At 45.3% G+C, this 16875-nt stretch overlaps 1 protein-coding gene and 1 long non-coding RNA gene across 13 annotated transcripts in view; one reads left to right on the forward strand and one right to left on the reverse strand.

The window, feature by feature from the left end:
* The window catches only part of phaf1 (phagosome assembly factor 1), a 105929-nt gene extending 104305 nt beyond the window's left edge, over positions 1 to 1624 (reverse strand). For 2 of the 7 annotated variants that reach the window (XM_069901175.1, XM_069901174.1), the window contains exon 1: positions 1004 to 1620. In XM_069901175.1, coding sequence (XP_069757276.1) covers positions 1004 to 1067 — 64 coding nt within the window. In that variant the 5' untranslated portion in view covers positions 1068 to 1620. Of the gene's footprint in view, positions 1 to 1003 lie in introns of all 7 variants that reach the window. The other 5 variants (XM_069901169.1, XM_069901172.1, XM_069901171.1 and 2 more) reach the window with 5 other exon arrangements.
* Positions 1062 to 16875, forward strand: part of LOC138744667 (uncharacterized) — a 41435-nt gene continuing 25621 nt past the window's right edge. For 2 of the 6 annotated variants that reach the window (XR_011345688.1, XR_011345687.1), the window contains exons 1-3: positions 1062 to 1505; positions 2197 to 2339; positions 12995 to 13135. This is a non-coding gene — a long non-coding RNA (uncharacterized lncRNA). Of the gene's footprint in view, positions 1506 to 2196; positions 2340 to 12994; positions 13227 to 16875 lie in introns of those variants that run through there. The other 4 variants (XR_011345685.1, XR_011345686.1, XR_011345684.1 and 1 more) reach the window with 3 other exon arrangements.

Consider the following 16875-nt stretch of genomic DNA (forward strand, 5'->3'; position numbering starts at 1 on the left):
ACAGCAAACTATTATCCCTCATTGTACTCATCTCCATATTCCTTCCCCACCACATCCCCTCTACAACACATTCCCACCCCTGATGTAATGATGAACCCTCATTCTTATTCCCCCCCTGCATCCCTTTTCCTCCTCATGTACTCTGCACCATGGTCCATTCCAACGCTCCATGGCCCCCTACCCACCTCAGTGTACCCAACTGACAGACCTAGATTGCTCCAATATTCCAGTTAACCTTCCCCAATGAAGAGCCTACCCCTACACCTTCCTCCTCCCCCACCCTACACCTTCCTCCTCCCCCACCCTACACCTTCCTCCTCCCCCACCCTACACCTTCCTCCTCCCCCACCCTACACCTTCCTCCTCCCCCACCCTACACCTTCCTCCTCCCCCACCCTACACCTTCCTCCTCCCCCACCCTACACCTTCCTCCTCCCCCACCCTACACCTTCCTCCTCCCCCACCCTACACCTTCCTCCTCCCCCACCCTACACCTTCCTCCTCCTCCCCACCCTACACCTTCCTCCTCCCCACCCTACACCTTCCTCCTCCTCCCCACCCTACACCTTCCTCCTCCCCCACCCTACACCTTCCTCCTCCCCCACCCTACACCTTCCTTCTCCCCCACCCTACACCTTCCTCCTCCCCCACCCTACACCTTCCTCCACCCCCACCCTACACCTTCTTCCTCCCCCACCCTACACCTTCCTCCTCCCCCACCCTACACCTTCCTCCTCCCCCACCCTACACCTTCCTCCTCCCCCACCCTACACCTTCCTCCTCCCCCACCTTACACCTTCCTCCTCCCCCACCCTACACCTTCCTCCTCCCCCACCCTCATCCCTCTCGCATGTTTACACCGGAGCATCAGAATACCTTCGCCATTCGTTTGTCAATGATACCAAATCTTTCTCCTATCCGATCCCCCCCCCCCCCCCATAAACATCACCACCTGGGTGCAAAATTCATTTTTAAAAAGACGATCAACTTGACTCGAATTTACCTAAAGCGAATTCCCATCGTTCGTTCCCCAGAGACCGCTCGGGCACCACCTCCAGATCCAGCATTGGCCCGGCTGCGGAAAAGGACACGGGCGGATCCGGACTCGCTTGCGCCAGGCCCTTGCGCGTTGCTGGCCTGTCCCTGGCTCCGGCTGAAGGACCCGGGAGGGGGAATCCCGGGTGGAGGAGCCCAGCAACTGGTGCCCCGGGCGTCAGGGCTCTGGCGCACGAAGGGCTGCGGGCTTTCTGTGAGTGGGAAGGCGGGACAGTCTCGAAAAGGATGGGAGGGCAGGTACGGCCGTCACCGGCAGCCGATGTCCTTAAACCCTGAGGGCGGTTGGCTTGGTCTCAAGCCCGAACAATAACAGCGGCCGCTTCCATCACCATCAGCTGATTATACAACACCACTTCCGTCCCAAGCGCTTCCGGGTTGCCTGTGCCCACGTTTGCGGCAGTTCGGACCGACGCGGCCGCCGTTGGCGGTCACTCAATCGTTCGTTGCGGGTAGGTCGGCAGCTGGGCCGCAGGCCGGGCTGGTAACATCCTCCTCGGCCTGCCGGCCGCCCGGTCACATGTCCCATCGGAACCCGGGGGGGGTTTGCTTTCTTTGTCACGTGTCCGGCCTGGTCGCGGAGCGATGGGACTGGGCTTGGGGGAGGGGGGGCGTTGCTGGCGGCGCCCTGCGGTGAGCCTCCCCCCTCTCTCTTCTCTCCCTCCCCCTCTCTCCTCTCTCCCTCCCCCTCTCTCCTCTCTCCCTCCCCCTCTCTCCTCTCTCCCTCCCCCTCTCTCCCTCCCCCTCTCTCCCTCCCCCTCTCTCCTCTCTCCCTCCCCCTCTCTCCCCCCCTCTCCCCCCCTCTCCCCCTCTTTCCCTCTCTCCCCCCTCCACCCCCCCTTCACACTTGGCTGGTCATTGTTTGAGATCCAACCAATGAAGATAGTGTCAACTTAAAAAGTAGATGGACAGAGAAAAATTTGACTGCATAGTCACAAGTGTAAAGGGAGTTAAGGATTATCATGGAGGAGATATGGTCACAAATCCTCAAGGCTTGCAGCCATGAAGTTGAGGATCCAGTTGCAGAGGGAGTGATGAGACCTGTGTCTCGGAGTTTGGGATGAATTTGGGTCTATGGTGTTGAAGGTGGAATTGTCAATAAAAAGACTGAAATAAGTGTCCTTATTATCTTGGATGTTCCAGGGCAAAGTGCAGGACCTCAGTGATGCTGAAGACTTGTGATGGTGGGCAAATTTTTGTGGACCATGAAGCTAAAGTTAATGTAGGCCATGACCAACCTTTCGAAGAACTTCATGATAATGGATGTCAGAACAACTGGGCAATAAGTAATTGATCCAAGATCTCTCAACTCCCGACTTTCTCCTCTATTTCTGTCAACTCTAAAGAGCTAGAAACACTTTTTCATCAATCTTACACTATTCTTAAATTTTAAAACTGTCAGAAATATTGCCCTGAGATGTATTTTATTCTCATGAAATTTGTCCAATTTTTTCAAGTTTTTTTTTCCAATCTGTTTTCTTAAGAAAAGAATTGAATGTTGTCCTTACACACGTAGAAGCCAAACATTTCATAGCTTAACACCGCGCGGTCTGTAACTATTCTTGTATGCATTTGCAGTGGTAATACTTAATGTGAGAAGCAGAGGTGCCTTCACAAATTGAGAACAAAGAACATTTATTTTACAACAATGCAAAATTGGGTACTTCCCCTTACCCTGGGAATACACACACATACTGGGGCTTACCCAACTTTTTATACATTCCATTTCAGTACAGAGGTACCTTCCCCCTTAACATTCTTCTGCCTCCTGGATTGGTTTAGCATTAGGTAATTCTGCCTATATGCAGTTTATGTGCCTTTCTGTAAACTTGTTTACCAGGAAGTGTCATGTCTTTGTTCTTATTCATTAATCTCAACCCTCAGGACTTGCTAAATCTATCTACTTGCTATAAGACCCCTATTCTATTATACTTGCTTAACCCTTCCTCACATTCCATTCTTACCCTTATTTAACCCATCATAATTCATTCCCAATGAGCACTTGCTTGAGTCCCCATATTCCATTATCCCTTACAATCATCCTTTTTCTTTAGCTACGCTTAGTAAACCCTCATTTGGATAGTATTCTTTTAAGCTTGGTCTTTTTCCCAGCGAGTGAGTAAACAAATTGCGGCCTCAGCATCATCAAACGGAATTTGGGAAGCATACATCATTTGGGTTGCAGTGACCTGGCGAAGGGCCCGTTGAATTAAACAATGCACACAAGGCATTAAGCAGGGAATTATAAGGACTAGAATAAAAAGCCCAGCCGCTATAAGGGCCATATGTATCCAGCTCCAGTCGCCAGTAAAAATTTTAGTCCACCATATACCGGACCAAGGATGCCAAGTCTGGACCGGGACATGGGAAAGTTTTCGAATTCCTGAAGAAATATTTTTTCATCAATCTTCAAACAACAATTGGTAAGGTTCAATTTTCCACAGACGCCGCCCTCAACAGCCAACAAGTAATCGAGGGCCAGGAGATTTTGATAAGCTGTAGCACGTATCTGTCACTGCTCTTCAGCCAATAAATCCAAGGCCGTCACTGTCTGATTGGTGATAATTTCCAAAACTGCCTGGAGTCTGATCAAATGATTTAGTATTTAAATGGGGGTTCGATATCCCCATGATCCATCCTGAGCCCAAGTAGCAGGGCCATAATATGAAGTAATACGTTCAGGGGGCCAGTCTTCACCCCAATTTCCAACCTTAAGTTCTCTCTTTGGACAAGTATCCTGAGGAGATTGTGGGATTAGGCGCATATATAGCTTGGTGGAAAGGTTGTGGTCGACATGCAAAGGCAGTAAGACAAATTTTGTAGGCGGAGCGTGACTTTCAGACCAGAAGGATGCGAAACTGCATGCCAGGTGGAGGGGATATTATCAACGTCTTTAGTCTGTGGATTAGCGCACTTAATGCGTTGCATGTGAGTCCATCCCTTTTCTTTTGTTCGTACTGCAGTGTCTAATCAAAAGTACACAATAAGGGCCGTCCCATATAGGTTCTAGTTTATGGTCTTGCCACACTTTTACATATACCCAATCACCAGCTTTAATGGAATGAATGGGATAGTCCAAGGATGGGGTTTGAGCTAATAACCCCTTCTGTTTTAAGTCATACAAAGAAGTGGAAAGCCCCTGTAAATATTTATATATTCTTTCTTCTTTTCTTTCTTTGGCTTGGCTTCGCGGACGAAGAATTATGGAGGGGGTAAAAGTCCACGTCAGCTGCAGGCTCGTTTGTGGCTGACAAGTCCGATGCGGGACAGGCAGACACGGTTGCAGCGGCTGCAGGGGAAAAATGGTTGGTTGGGGTTGGGTGTTGGGTTTTTCCTCCTTTGCCTTTTGTCAGTGAGGTGGGCTCTGCGGTCTTCTTCAAAGGAGGTTGCTGCCCGCCGAACTGTGAGGCGCCAAGATGCACGGTTTGAGGTGATATCAGCCCACTGGCGGTGGTCAATGTGGCAGGCACCAAGAGATTTCTTTAGGCAGTCCTTGTACCTTTTCTTTGGTGCACCTCTGTCACGGTGGCCAGTGGAGAGCTCGCCATATAACACGATCTTGGGAAGGCGATGGTCCTCCATTCTGGAGACGTGACCCACCCAGCGCAGCTGGATCTTCAGCAGCGTGGACTCGATGCTGTCGACCTCTGCCATCTCGAGTACTTCGACGTTAGGGATGAAAGCGCTCCAATGGATGTTGAGGATGGAGCGGAGACAACGCTGGTGGAAGCGTTCTAGGAGCCGTAGGTGATGCCGGTAGAGGAAACATGATTCGGAGCCGAACAGGAGTGTGGGTATATATATATATATATAGGTCATTAGCCTCAGGGTTAGGGGAATCGGTGTGGAATCCCATGTAGGGAAGTCCGAACATCATCTCATATGGTGAAAGCAAGGTCCTTATGAGGAGCTGTGCGAATCCTGATTAAAGCTAAGGGTAAGCATTTAATCCAGGAGAGGCCAGTTTCCTCATGAAGTCGAGTGAGTTGATTTTTCTGGGTCTGATTCACCTGCTCGACTCGGCCTGAACTCTGGGGGTGCCATGGGGTGTGTAACTGCCAATTTATTCGCAAAATTTTACACATCCCCTGGAGTACCTGAAAGGTAAAATGTGTACCTCGATCTGAATCAATAGTTTGCACAATACCATAACGTGCAATAATAGCCTCTAGTAATATCCGAATAACGGTGTTAGCACGATCACTAGGGGTTGGGAAAGCCTCAATCCATCGAGTAAAATGATCCACTATTACTAGAAGATATAGACCCCTATCTTGGGCTATTCCGTGAAGTCAATCTGTATTCGTTGAAATGGGCGTACGGCTACATCGCGACCCCCAGGCATTACATGGCGCTTTACTTTCTCATTCACTCGCTGACAAATTGGACATCCCCGAGTACTTTGTTTGGCTAAGGTGTATATTCCAGAACAAAAGCATACTTGGACTCGGTATAGATTGTGCCCACCTTTCCGTGTAAACCCTGGAGAAATCGCCTCTAATTTTACAATCCTCTCTCCGAGGAGCCTCATCTAGTACCTGTTCCAAAACTTGGCCAAACAAATTTGGTGATTCCGTAAAGCTCTGGGGAAGGACCATCCACCGGTATTGATTTTTCTGTCCTGTAAAGGGATTTTCCCACTCAAATGCAAACATGTCCCTACTGTCCGTTGCCAAAGGGCAGGTCCAGAAGGCATCTTTGAGATCAATTATACTGAACCACTTACTATGGGGGTCAATCTTACCCATCAACATATAAGGGTTAGGTACAACCGGATAACGGGTGAGAATAATTTTGTTTAATTCTCTCAAATCCTGTACTAATTGGTATGTGCCGTCTGCTTTTTGGACAGGTAGAATTGGAGTATTAAAAGGTGACATGCAGGGTTTGAGTATACCGTCTTTCACCAATTGGTCAATTACTGGCTGCAGCCCCTTTCGGCCAGCCATAGGAATCGGATACTGTTTTCCTCGAACTACCTGGTCAGGGTCTTTTAGAGTAACTTGCAGGGGAGGAACATCTAACCTTTCTCTATTGCCTCTTTTCGCCCATACCCTAGGATTTATTAGTCCCCGATCCTCCTCCATCAGCACATAAAATTGAACCCCGATACCTGATCCCTGTGGTCTGGTACCGATAGCCAATTGGTCCTGTAAATCACGTCCCAACAAGCAAACCCCAGCTTGGGGAACTAGTAAAATATCCTCTGTTACGATTTTTCCTCCCATTTGTATCTTTACATTCTTTAATTTAGGGGCTGCAAAATCTCTCCCCCCCCCCCACCCCCGAAATCATCACCGTCCCTTCTGTAATAACACCCTCAGGCCATCATAAAATACTAGACCGGGCTGCCCCGGAATCTACTAGAAAAGTCATTTTGTCACCGTGGGGTCCTACGCTTAAATTTACCAATGGTTTTCCATGCAGCCCCATGGTATGCATTAGCTGAGAACCGTGACCCCCCCCATTCATAATCTGCCTCCATCAATGCATAAGATCACATCTCCCTGGCCCGCATCGGGCATTCCCTCTTAAAGTGTCCCTCCTTTTTACAATAATAGCATACTAATGCTCCTGTCTCCCAATTTCTGCCAGGATCTCCACGGGGTCCCGGGAACGATCGCCATCCCCAGAATTCTCCTCTACCCCTACCTCTACTTCACCACTCCCAGCGCTCCTCCCAACATCCAGGAGCCGACACACGGTTCCTAACACTTCCTTGCTTTCCATCCACAACTTCCTTTACTGCCTGCATCAAAATCTTAGCCTTTCCTTTCTGTTTTTCTTCAGACCTCTGGACGTATGCCCTTTGTGCGATCTGCAAAAGCTGTGATAGTCCCTATTCATGCCAATTCTCCGTCTTCTGTAATTTCTTCCTGATATCTAGAGCTGAATTAGTAACAAAACTTGTCAATACCAATTGTTCACCTGCTGGGGATTCTATATCCAACCCCCCCATATTGCTAATCTAGTCAGAAATGCAGAGGGGGTCTCCTCGGGACCTTGGGGAACCTCAAGTGCCTTCTTAAAGTTCTGTCCTTTTGGAATAGACTTCTTCATTCCTTTTATTAGATTAACCCTGTACTCATCCATTCGCGTGCGACCATCATTAGTAGTCTTATCCCAATTTGGGTTTACCAGGGGAAATTTAGCTTCTCCAGGTATTGCCCCTGGCCCCCCCTTGGTGTTCCCTATCCCAGACTCTGATCCCTGCCTGGCAGATCATTCCACGCTCATCCAAAGTAAATAGAGCCTTAAAGATAGACATTAATTCATCCCAGGTATATATATATTAGGCCCCAAAAATTGATCTAATTGTTCTGCACATCCCTTAGGGTCTTCTAACAGAGAGGTAATTTGCTTTTTTAAAATTGTGCACCTCAGTACGTTTACAAATCCGAGACCCTCTCCATCCCATCCAGTTAGTTTCTGACTTATCTCCTCCCTCTCGTGTCAATTGAGGCGGTAATCTTGCACTCTGTGAGTGAGTCCTCATACCACTCCTACTTTCTCCTTCTTTCTTTAACTGGAGGAGGAGGGGAAGGTAAAGAAGGATAAAACATAGGGGAAAAGGGGAATGGGAGTCAGCACAGGGAAAACATAAGGTGGAGGAAGGGAATGTAACACATCCCATCCCTTTATTTCAGGGGCAGAAGGTTCTTCATCCTTCTTGTTTGTAAGTTTCTTCTCGTCCAAAATCATCTGATTAGACAATCCACTAAGCCAACAGGCTGGATATTCCCTACTCCCGGTATTGTCTCCTTGATTTTGGTAGAGCCAGATGTTCAATGCCTGACACATCCAGTCCTCATCGGATCTGAACTTTGGCCAATATTCTGAACTCCCTTTTATTGGATTCTTAACCCATTCCTGACAACAATACCTGACCATGGTCTGCTTATCCTTCTCACGGGTTTTCCCCGCACTCCAATTGGATAACATTAGTCCTAACGCACTATGTTTCGGTATTTTACCCTCCCATCCTTCTTTAGGACTTTTTCCCTTGCTACTTCCTCCTCCCATATTGGCAGGAAAATAAAATTCCTCTTATCGGAATCCAGTAGCTATTCCTAGTGCGCTTCCTTAACGTCCTCCCGTCATTTGTTCTCAATGCCTCTTCTCGGATATCACTCGCTTCGTCCACTGACCAGCTACCCGTCATCCGGGAGTCCAGCTGAATCAGCCAGGGTGCACCTACCCCCGTCGTCAGGCGCTCTGTCAGTGGAGGGAGAGAGATCCCGGACGAGACCCCAAGTTGTGAGAAGCAGAGGTGCCTTCACAAATTTCACTCGAGACAAAAATTGAGAACAGAGAACATTTATTTTACAACAATGCAAAGTTGGGTGCTTCCCCTTACCCTGGGAATACACACACATACTGGGGCTTACCCAACTTTTTATACATTCCATTTCAGTACAGAGGAACCTCCCCCTTAACATTCTTCTGCCTCCTGGATTGGTTTAGCATTAGTTAATTCTACCTACCTGCAGTTTATGTGCCTTTCTGTAAACTTGTTTACCAGGAAGTGTCATGTCTTTGTTCTTATTCATTAATCTCAACCCCCAGGACTTGCTAAATCTATCTACTTGCTATAAGACCCCTATTCTATTATACTTGCTTAGCCCTTCCTCACATTCCATTCTTACTTCACCCTTATTTAACCCATCCTAATTCATTCCCAATTAGCACTTGCTTGAGTCCCCATATTCCATTATCCCTTACACTTATGTACCAGATACTGGTAATTTATTCAAAGACCTCAAAAAATCCATGCCAACAGAATGTGAACAATACACTGGACATCAAAAATTTTGTTTCTGAACACTTTTGAGTGTATTTTATGGATTTTTGGCTGATGATCATGAAAATCACCTGAAAAATGTCCTATTATTTTTAGATATAACCTATTTTAATGATTTCAAGTCATATTTTAAGTCTACTTCAAGCATTCAAAACCATGAAGTGCAACATGTTATTGAAAATTTATTTTCTACATTCACACTTGGACGTCTTCCCTGCTGATCTTGATGCAGTCAATGATGAACATGGTGAAAGGTTTCACCAGCACATTGCGACCCTGGAAATGCGATATTTAGACAACTAGAATTCATCAATGCTAGTCAACTATTGTTGGACACTGACATGACAGGCATCAGATGCTGAGTACAAACAAAATTCAGCAGTAAAACATTTTTAGGTCATTTGAACTAATGCAATGAGTCAGCATCATTATGCAATTAAGCATGTTAAATTCAATAAAAGTCAATGTTTCTCCAACTTTCTATGTGATAAAGTAAATCTGAAATGATCTTTGTGTTCAGCTTACATTGTCTATCATAATCCTCAATTTTTTTTCAGGAAGCAAACCTTTTGAAAAAAATTGTCCAGTGTTATGTCTGGCTCAAATTTATTTATTATTTGTAAGTGTGAACATTTAGAGAGATTCAAAACTCAATTACAAGATATGGTACTGAATGTGCTGTATGCAGAAACATACAAATTATGCAATCACTGACTTTGTCTGGGAAAATCAACTTGAATAAATATACTCAGCCCCTTATGCCTGCTCTGCAATTGATTAAGATCATGGCTGATCTGATTGGAACATAGGAATGTAGGAAGTAGGAACAGGAGTAGGCCAAAATGGCCCATCGAGCCTGTTCCGCCATTCAATAAGATCATGGCTGATCTAATATATGTCCTAACTCCACCTACCTACCTTCTCCCCATATCCCCTAATTCCTCTATCATGTAAAAATTTATCTAACCGAATTTTAAATATGTTTAATGAGGCAGCCTCAACCACTTCCCTGGTTAGAGAATTCCAAACATTCACTACTCTCTGGGAAAAACTATTTTTCCTCATCTCTGTCCTAAATCTACTCCCCCGAATCTTGAGACTGTGACCTCTCATTTTAGTTTCCCCTGCCAGCTCAAAAAACCTTCCTACATCTATCCTATCCATACCCTTCATAATTCTATATTTTTCTATAAGATCTCTCATTCTTCTGAACTCGAGCAAATACAATCCTAGACGATTTAATCTTTCATCATAAGTCAACCCCTTCATCCCAGGGATCAACCTAGTAAACCTCTTCTGGACCGTCTCCAAAGCCAGTATATCCTTCCTCAAATATGGAGACCAGAACTGGACACAGTACTCCAGGTGCGGTCTCACCAGTACCTTATACAGTTGCAACATTACCTCCCTACTCCTGAATTCAATTCCTCTAGTGATGAAGGCCAACATTCCTTTTGCCTTCTTAATAACCTGCTGCATCTGCAACCTAACTTTTTGTGATTCATGCACAAGCACTCCCAAGTCCCTCTGCACAACAGCATGCTGTAGTTTTTCACCCTTTAAATAATATTCAGCTCTTTTATTTTTCTTGCCAAAGTGGATATCCTCACACTTACTAACATTGTACTCCATCTGCCAGACCTTTGCCCACTCACCCAGCTTAACTCTATCCCTCTGCAGACTCTCCACATCCTCTTTACAATTTGCTCTTCCACTCAATTTGGTGTCATCCGCAAACTTGGCTGCACCATATTTTGTCCCCTCCTCCAAGTCATCAATGTAAATGATGAACAGTTGTGGGCCTAGCACCGACCCCTGCGGCACCCCACTTACCACTCTCTGCCAACCTGAAAAATTCCCACTTATCCCGACTCTCTGCCTCCTTTCAGACAACCAGTTTATTGTATTTCTCATAGTTTTGGAGCATATATCTCTTGGCAGAGTCTTCATGTCCTCTGCACAATTTGCTTTTCCTCTAAATTTAGTGTCATCAGCAAACTTAGATGCACAACACACAATCTCTGCTTCCAGATCATTAATGTATATTGTGCCTAGTTCTGACCCCTGTGGCACACTGCTTATCACTGATTGCCAACTAAAAAAAACACCCATGTATCCCAATTTTCAAATTCTCTGCTTGCTATTAATTAACCAATCATTTATTCATGCTAAATACATCTCACCTAATTCAATGCATTCTTATGGATAATCCTTTTATGTGTTACCTTATCAAACACCTTCTCCTTCTCGAATTCCAAGTAAAAAACAAACACCTTTTCCTCCCTATCTACTGCGCTCAATATATCCTAAAAGAATTCTAGTAAATTTGTCAAACAAGACTTGTCTCTGTTGAATTCATGTTACATCTGCCTAATGGTTCCAATTTGTTCCAGATCCCTCCCTATTTCTTCTTTAATGATGGCTTCAAGCATTTTCCTAACTACAGATGTTTAACTGGCCTATAGTTACCTGCCTTTTTCCTACATCCCTTTTGAATCTCTTCTTTCTCTTTGGCTTGGCTTCGCGGACGAAGATACAGGACAGGCAATGAAGAGATACATATCTTTCTCACTTTCAAACAACTGGCATTCTACTTAGCAACCATGTCTGCCTGTCCCGCATCGGACTTGTCAGCCACAAACGAGCCTGCAGCTGATGTGGACATTACCTCTCCTTGTGAAAGACCAAATAAAGCAATTAAGCGGGTTAGTTCTTAAAAATCACTGATAAAGTTTGAAAAATGTTTTTCCAAATTTTTTCTAAACTAGGGCAAGCCCAAAACATGGATCAATTGAGCCTCAAAAATTTTACACATCACAAAATGGATCAATATCAGAATAAAAGTGAGATAAATTAACTTTAGATCTAGGTACTCTGTGCACCACTTGGAATTGCAACAAACAATGTCATGCACTGAAAGAGGAGTTCCATTTTAAAGGCAATAATGCCTTTTACACACGTTTACTTAAAACATCATCTTTTTAATTATTTCATTTTACATGCTACAAAGCATTTTGCTATGTAGAATGCCAGTTGTTTGAAAGTGAGAAAGATATGTATCTCTTCATTTTTCTCAAGTGCAGACACTTTGATGATATGTGCAGTTTTGCCTTAATCACACCATTGTTCCTTATCTTTCTCTGGCTTGGCTTCACGGACGAAGATTTATGGAGGGGTATGTCCATGTCTGCTGCAGGCTCGTTGGTGACTGACAAGTCCGATGCAGGACAGGCAGACACGGTTGCAGCTGTTGCAAGGGAAAATTGATTGGTTGGGGTTGGGTGTTGGGTTTTTCCTCCTTTGTCTTTTGTCAGTGAGGCGGTCTTCTTCAAAGGAGGTTGCTGCCCGCCGAACTGTGAGGCGCCAAGATGCACGGTTGGAGGCGATATCAGCCCACTGGTGGTGGTCAATGTGGCACATTGTTCCTTATAGATAACTGTTAATTGTCCTTTTGGCAGAAAACTGCTTATATTCATCCAAATTAAATACACCACATTTCCAAGCTGTTCATATTTTCAAATCTATTTTGTTGAACTGTTGCTATTTAACATTCTCGAAATGTATAGAAATTCTGCTCTAACTAGCCTTCTACAGTGTTATTTGTGGCAAACTTCATAAATACTTTTTGTAATCAATAATATAATTTGGTACGATTGTTCAATACATTAAGAACAGTTCCTTAAAAGCAGTAGAGCAGTAACAACATAGTATACTGCAAGTAAATCCTTTCAGTCTGTACTCCAAAGGTGCATGTGCATACCAGCTGATAACATTGAATCTACTGTGAAATCTCCCACATATTTTCATATCACACAAACCCTCATATAATTAAGAATCACCACAAAATCATAAGTTGAGCACTTGCCAGCTGTAACTTGGCACAATGCCACACCCAAGGGTAGGTGTAACAATAAGGGGGAATCAATACATTTTTGTTGCTCATTGTACTAGTCTGTGGCATTAATCAACTCCATGCACAATAGGAATTTAGGGAACAGACATGAAGATATCAGCAGTTACTATTATTATTGTGGATATTCATTTACCTTCAATAATTCGTTGCCTTTGAATTCTGTTTGATCACTTTATAAGGCAGAAAATCTCAGCATGACTTTATGAGTGGGAAATTGTGTCTTACAGATTCAAAGAGGTGACAAAAAAGATTTACGAGGACAGGGTGATGGATGCTGCCTGATAGACTTTGACGAGGACCCACATGGAAGTTCAGGTCACATGAGATCCAGAATGAACAGGCCAATTTGATACAGAATTGGCTTGATGGTAGGAGTCTAGACCTTTTCACATTGGCGACCCACTAAATTTGCTTGTGAACGACCAATCTTGAAATACCAGAAGAGCTGTTCACACAAGATCATGAAGTTCCAGCTTAATTTCTTTAACATTAAGTACCCAGTATTGCAGAGCTAAGAGGGGCCCAACCTCCAGTAGTGACATCCTGAGCGATGTATTACGTACGTGCAGGGCAGTGAAATCGTAGCAGGAATAAAGCACATTCTTGCACAATTTACAAAAGCGTGGGGGGAAAACGTACACAATTTAGTAAGACATACCCGCACAATGTATAAAAGTGTGGGAAAATCTACTGCAGTGGGCTTCAGACTGTTCAAATTAAGGACAAACCCACAGTCCAGCTCCCTCACAATCTGGCAGACCTAGTGTCAAATCCAGGACCCCGAGCCTGCAGGTGAACCTCTCATATAATGGACCATCCTTCACGGTGCCCATATGTTTGGAGAATTCCTCCTTGCCCCTTATCGAAAAGAGCTCCTGGTCCCCCAAGTTGGCCACATTATCACAACTCTAATGTTAAAACTACACTAACACACCTACACTAAAAACCTGTAAAATATAATTACACTAAGACTAAAACTACACTAACACTACACACTAACACACCAACACTAAAAACCTGTAAAATATAATTACACTAAGACTAAAACTACACTAACACTAACCCTACACACTAACACACCTGCACTAAAAACCTGTAAAATATAATTCTCTTTCTTTGGCTTGGCTTCGCGGACGAAGATTTATGGAGGGGGTAAAAGTCCACGTCAGCTGCAGGCTCGTTTGTGGCTGACCAGTCCGATGCTGGACAGGCAGACTCGGTTGCAGCGGCTGCAGGGGAAAAATGGTTGGTTGGGGTTGGGTGTTGGGTTTTTCCTCCTTTGCCTTTTGTCAGTGAGGTGGGCTCTGCGGTCTTCTTCAAAGGAGGTTGCTGCCCGCCAAACTGTGAGGCGCCAAGATGCACGGTTTGAGGCGATATCAGCCCACTGGCGGTGGTCAATGTGGCAGGCACCAAGAGATTTCTTTAGGCAGTCCTTGTACCTTTTCTTTGGTGCACCTCTGTCACGGTGGCCAGTGGAGAGCTCGCCATATAACACGATCTTGGGAAGGCGATGGTCCTCCATTCTGGAGACGTGACCCACCCAGCGCAGCTGGATCTTCAGCAGCGTGGACTCGATGCTGTCGACCTCTGCCATCTCGAGTACTTCGACGTTAGGGATGAAAGCGCTCCAATGGATGTTGAGGATGGAGCGGAGACAACGCTCGTGGAAGCGTTCTAGGAGCTGTAGGTGATGCTGGTAGAGGACCCATGATTCGGAGCCGAACAGGAGTGTGGGTATGACAACGGCTCTGTATACACTTATCTTTGTGAGGTTTTTCAGTTGGTTGTTTTTCCAGACTCTTTTGTGTAGTCTTCCAAAGGCGCTATTTGCCTTGGCGAGTCTGTTGTCTATCTCATTGTCGATCCTTGCATCTGATGAAATGGTGCAGCCGAGATAGGTAAACTGGTTGACCGTTTTGAGTTTTGTGTGCCCGATGGAGATGTGGGGGGGCTGGTAGTCATGGTGGGGAGCTGGCTGATGGAGGACCTCAGTTTTCTTCAGGCTGACTTCCAGGCCAAACACTTTGGCAGTTTCCGCAAAGCAGGATGTCAAGCGCTGAAGAGCTGGCTCTGAATGGGCAACTAAAGCGGCATCGTCTGCAAAGAGTAGTTCACGGACAAGTTTCTCTTGTGTCTTGGTGTGAGCTTGCAGGCGCCTCAGATTGAAGAGACTACACAAACTCTAATACTACACACTAACACACCTGCACTAAAAACCTGTAAAATATAATTACTCTAAGACTAAAACTACACTAACCCTACACACTAACACACCTACACTAAAAACCTGTTAAAATGTAATTACACTAAGATTAAAATGACACTAACACTACACACTAACACACCTACACTAAAAACCTGTAAAATATAATTACTCTAAGACTAAAACTACACTAACACTACACACTAACACACCAACACTAAAAACCTGTAAAGTATAATTACACTAAGACTAAAACTACACTAACACTACACACTAACACACCTACACTAAAAACCTGTAAAATATAATTACACTAAGACTCAAACTACACTAACATTACATATGTCAATACTGCACTAAAAATCTTTGAAAACAGAACACTAGCCTTAACACTGACTTTCCCTCCAAACAACCTTGCCGGACCGAGTGTTTCCCGTCAGGGTGAAGCACACACACAGGGCAATGACGCGTTAATGCTATCCACCATAGTGAGAGGCCATTCACATTGGAGCAGAGTTGAAAATGCTTGCCTCTAAAATAACCTCCTTGGTTATATCAGTTCCAGGTTGATTTGTAGCCTACCCCCCACCCCCCACCTAGTTCAGAGTGTTCATACTGGCAGGTGAACTGCTAGATTCCCAGATTCAACCCACGTTCAACTACCAGCGCGAAGCAGTAGGTGGTTATTTAGATTGGAGACCTATGACCAGAGGTGTGGTGCACATTGGTGCTGGTTCTCAGCTGTTTGTCATATATATTAATGATTTGTCTGAGAATGTAGGTGACATGATTAATAAGTTTGATAATTACATCAAAATTTGTACTATATTGGACAGTAAAGGTTGTACAAGGTTACAACAGGACATAGATCAATTGAGAAAGTGGAAATGGCTGATCAAATTTCACTCAACAAGTGTGAGATGTGGCACTTTGGCAGATGAAATCAGGGCAGGATTTGCACAGTAAAGGATCTAGTCCTGGAGAATGTTGTACAACAGACTCAGGAGTACAGGTATAAAACTCCATGAAAGGTGTGAAATGTAGACAAGGTGGTGAAGGTGTTTGGCATGCTTGCCTTCATTAGTCGGAGCTGGGCCATCATGTTTCTTTTTTCTTTGGCTTGGCTTCGCGGACGAAGATTTATGGAGGGGGTAAAAAGTCCACGTCAGCTGCAGGCTCGTTTGTGGCTGACCAGTCCGATGCGGGACAGGCAGACACGATTGCAGCGGTTGCAAGGGAAAATTGGTTGGTTGGGGTTGGGTGTTGGGTTTTTCCTCCTTTGCCTTTTGTCAGTGAGGTGGGCTCTGCGGTCTTCTTCAAAGGAGGCTGCTGCCCGCCAAACTGTGAGGCGCCAAGATGCACGGTTTGAGGCGTTATCAGCCCACTGGCGGTGGTCAATGTGGCAGGCACCAAGAGATTTCTTTAGGCAGTCCTTGTACCTTTTCTTTGGTGCACCTCTGTCACGGTGGCCAGTGGAGAGCTCGCCATATAATACGATCTTGGGAAGGCGATGGTCCTCCATTCTGGAGACGTGACCCATCCAGCGCAGCTGGATCTTCAGCAGCGTGGACTCGATGCTGTCGACCTCTGCCATCTCGAGTACCTCGACGTTAGGGGTGTGAGCGCTCCAATGGATGTTGAGGATGGAGCGGAGACAACGCTGGTGGAAGCGTTCTAGGAGCCGTAGGTGGTGCCGGTAGAGGACCCATGATTCGGAGCCGAACAGGAGTGTGGGTATGACAACGGCTCTGTATACGCTTATCTTTGTGAGATCTCGGCTGCACCATTTCATCAGATGCAAGGATCGACAATGAGATAGACAACAGACTCGCCAAGGCAAATAGCGCCTTTGGAAGACTACACAAAAGAGTCTGGAAAAACAGCCATCATGTTACAACTATACAA

This window comes from Narcine bancroftii, chromosome 10, assembly GCF_036971445.1.
Source record: "Narcine bancroftii isolate sNarBan1 chromosome 10, sNarBan1.hap1, whole genome shotgun sequence".
NCBI classification, from domain to species: domain Eukaryota; kingdom Metazoa; phylum Chordata; class Chondrichthyes; order Torpediniformes; family Narcinidae; genus Narcine; species Narcine bancroftii.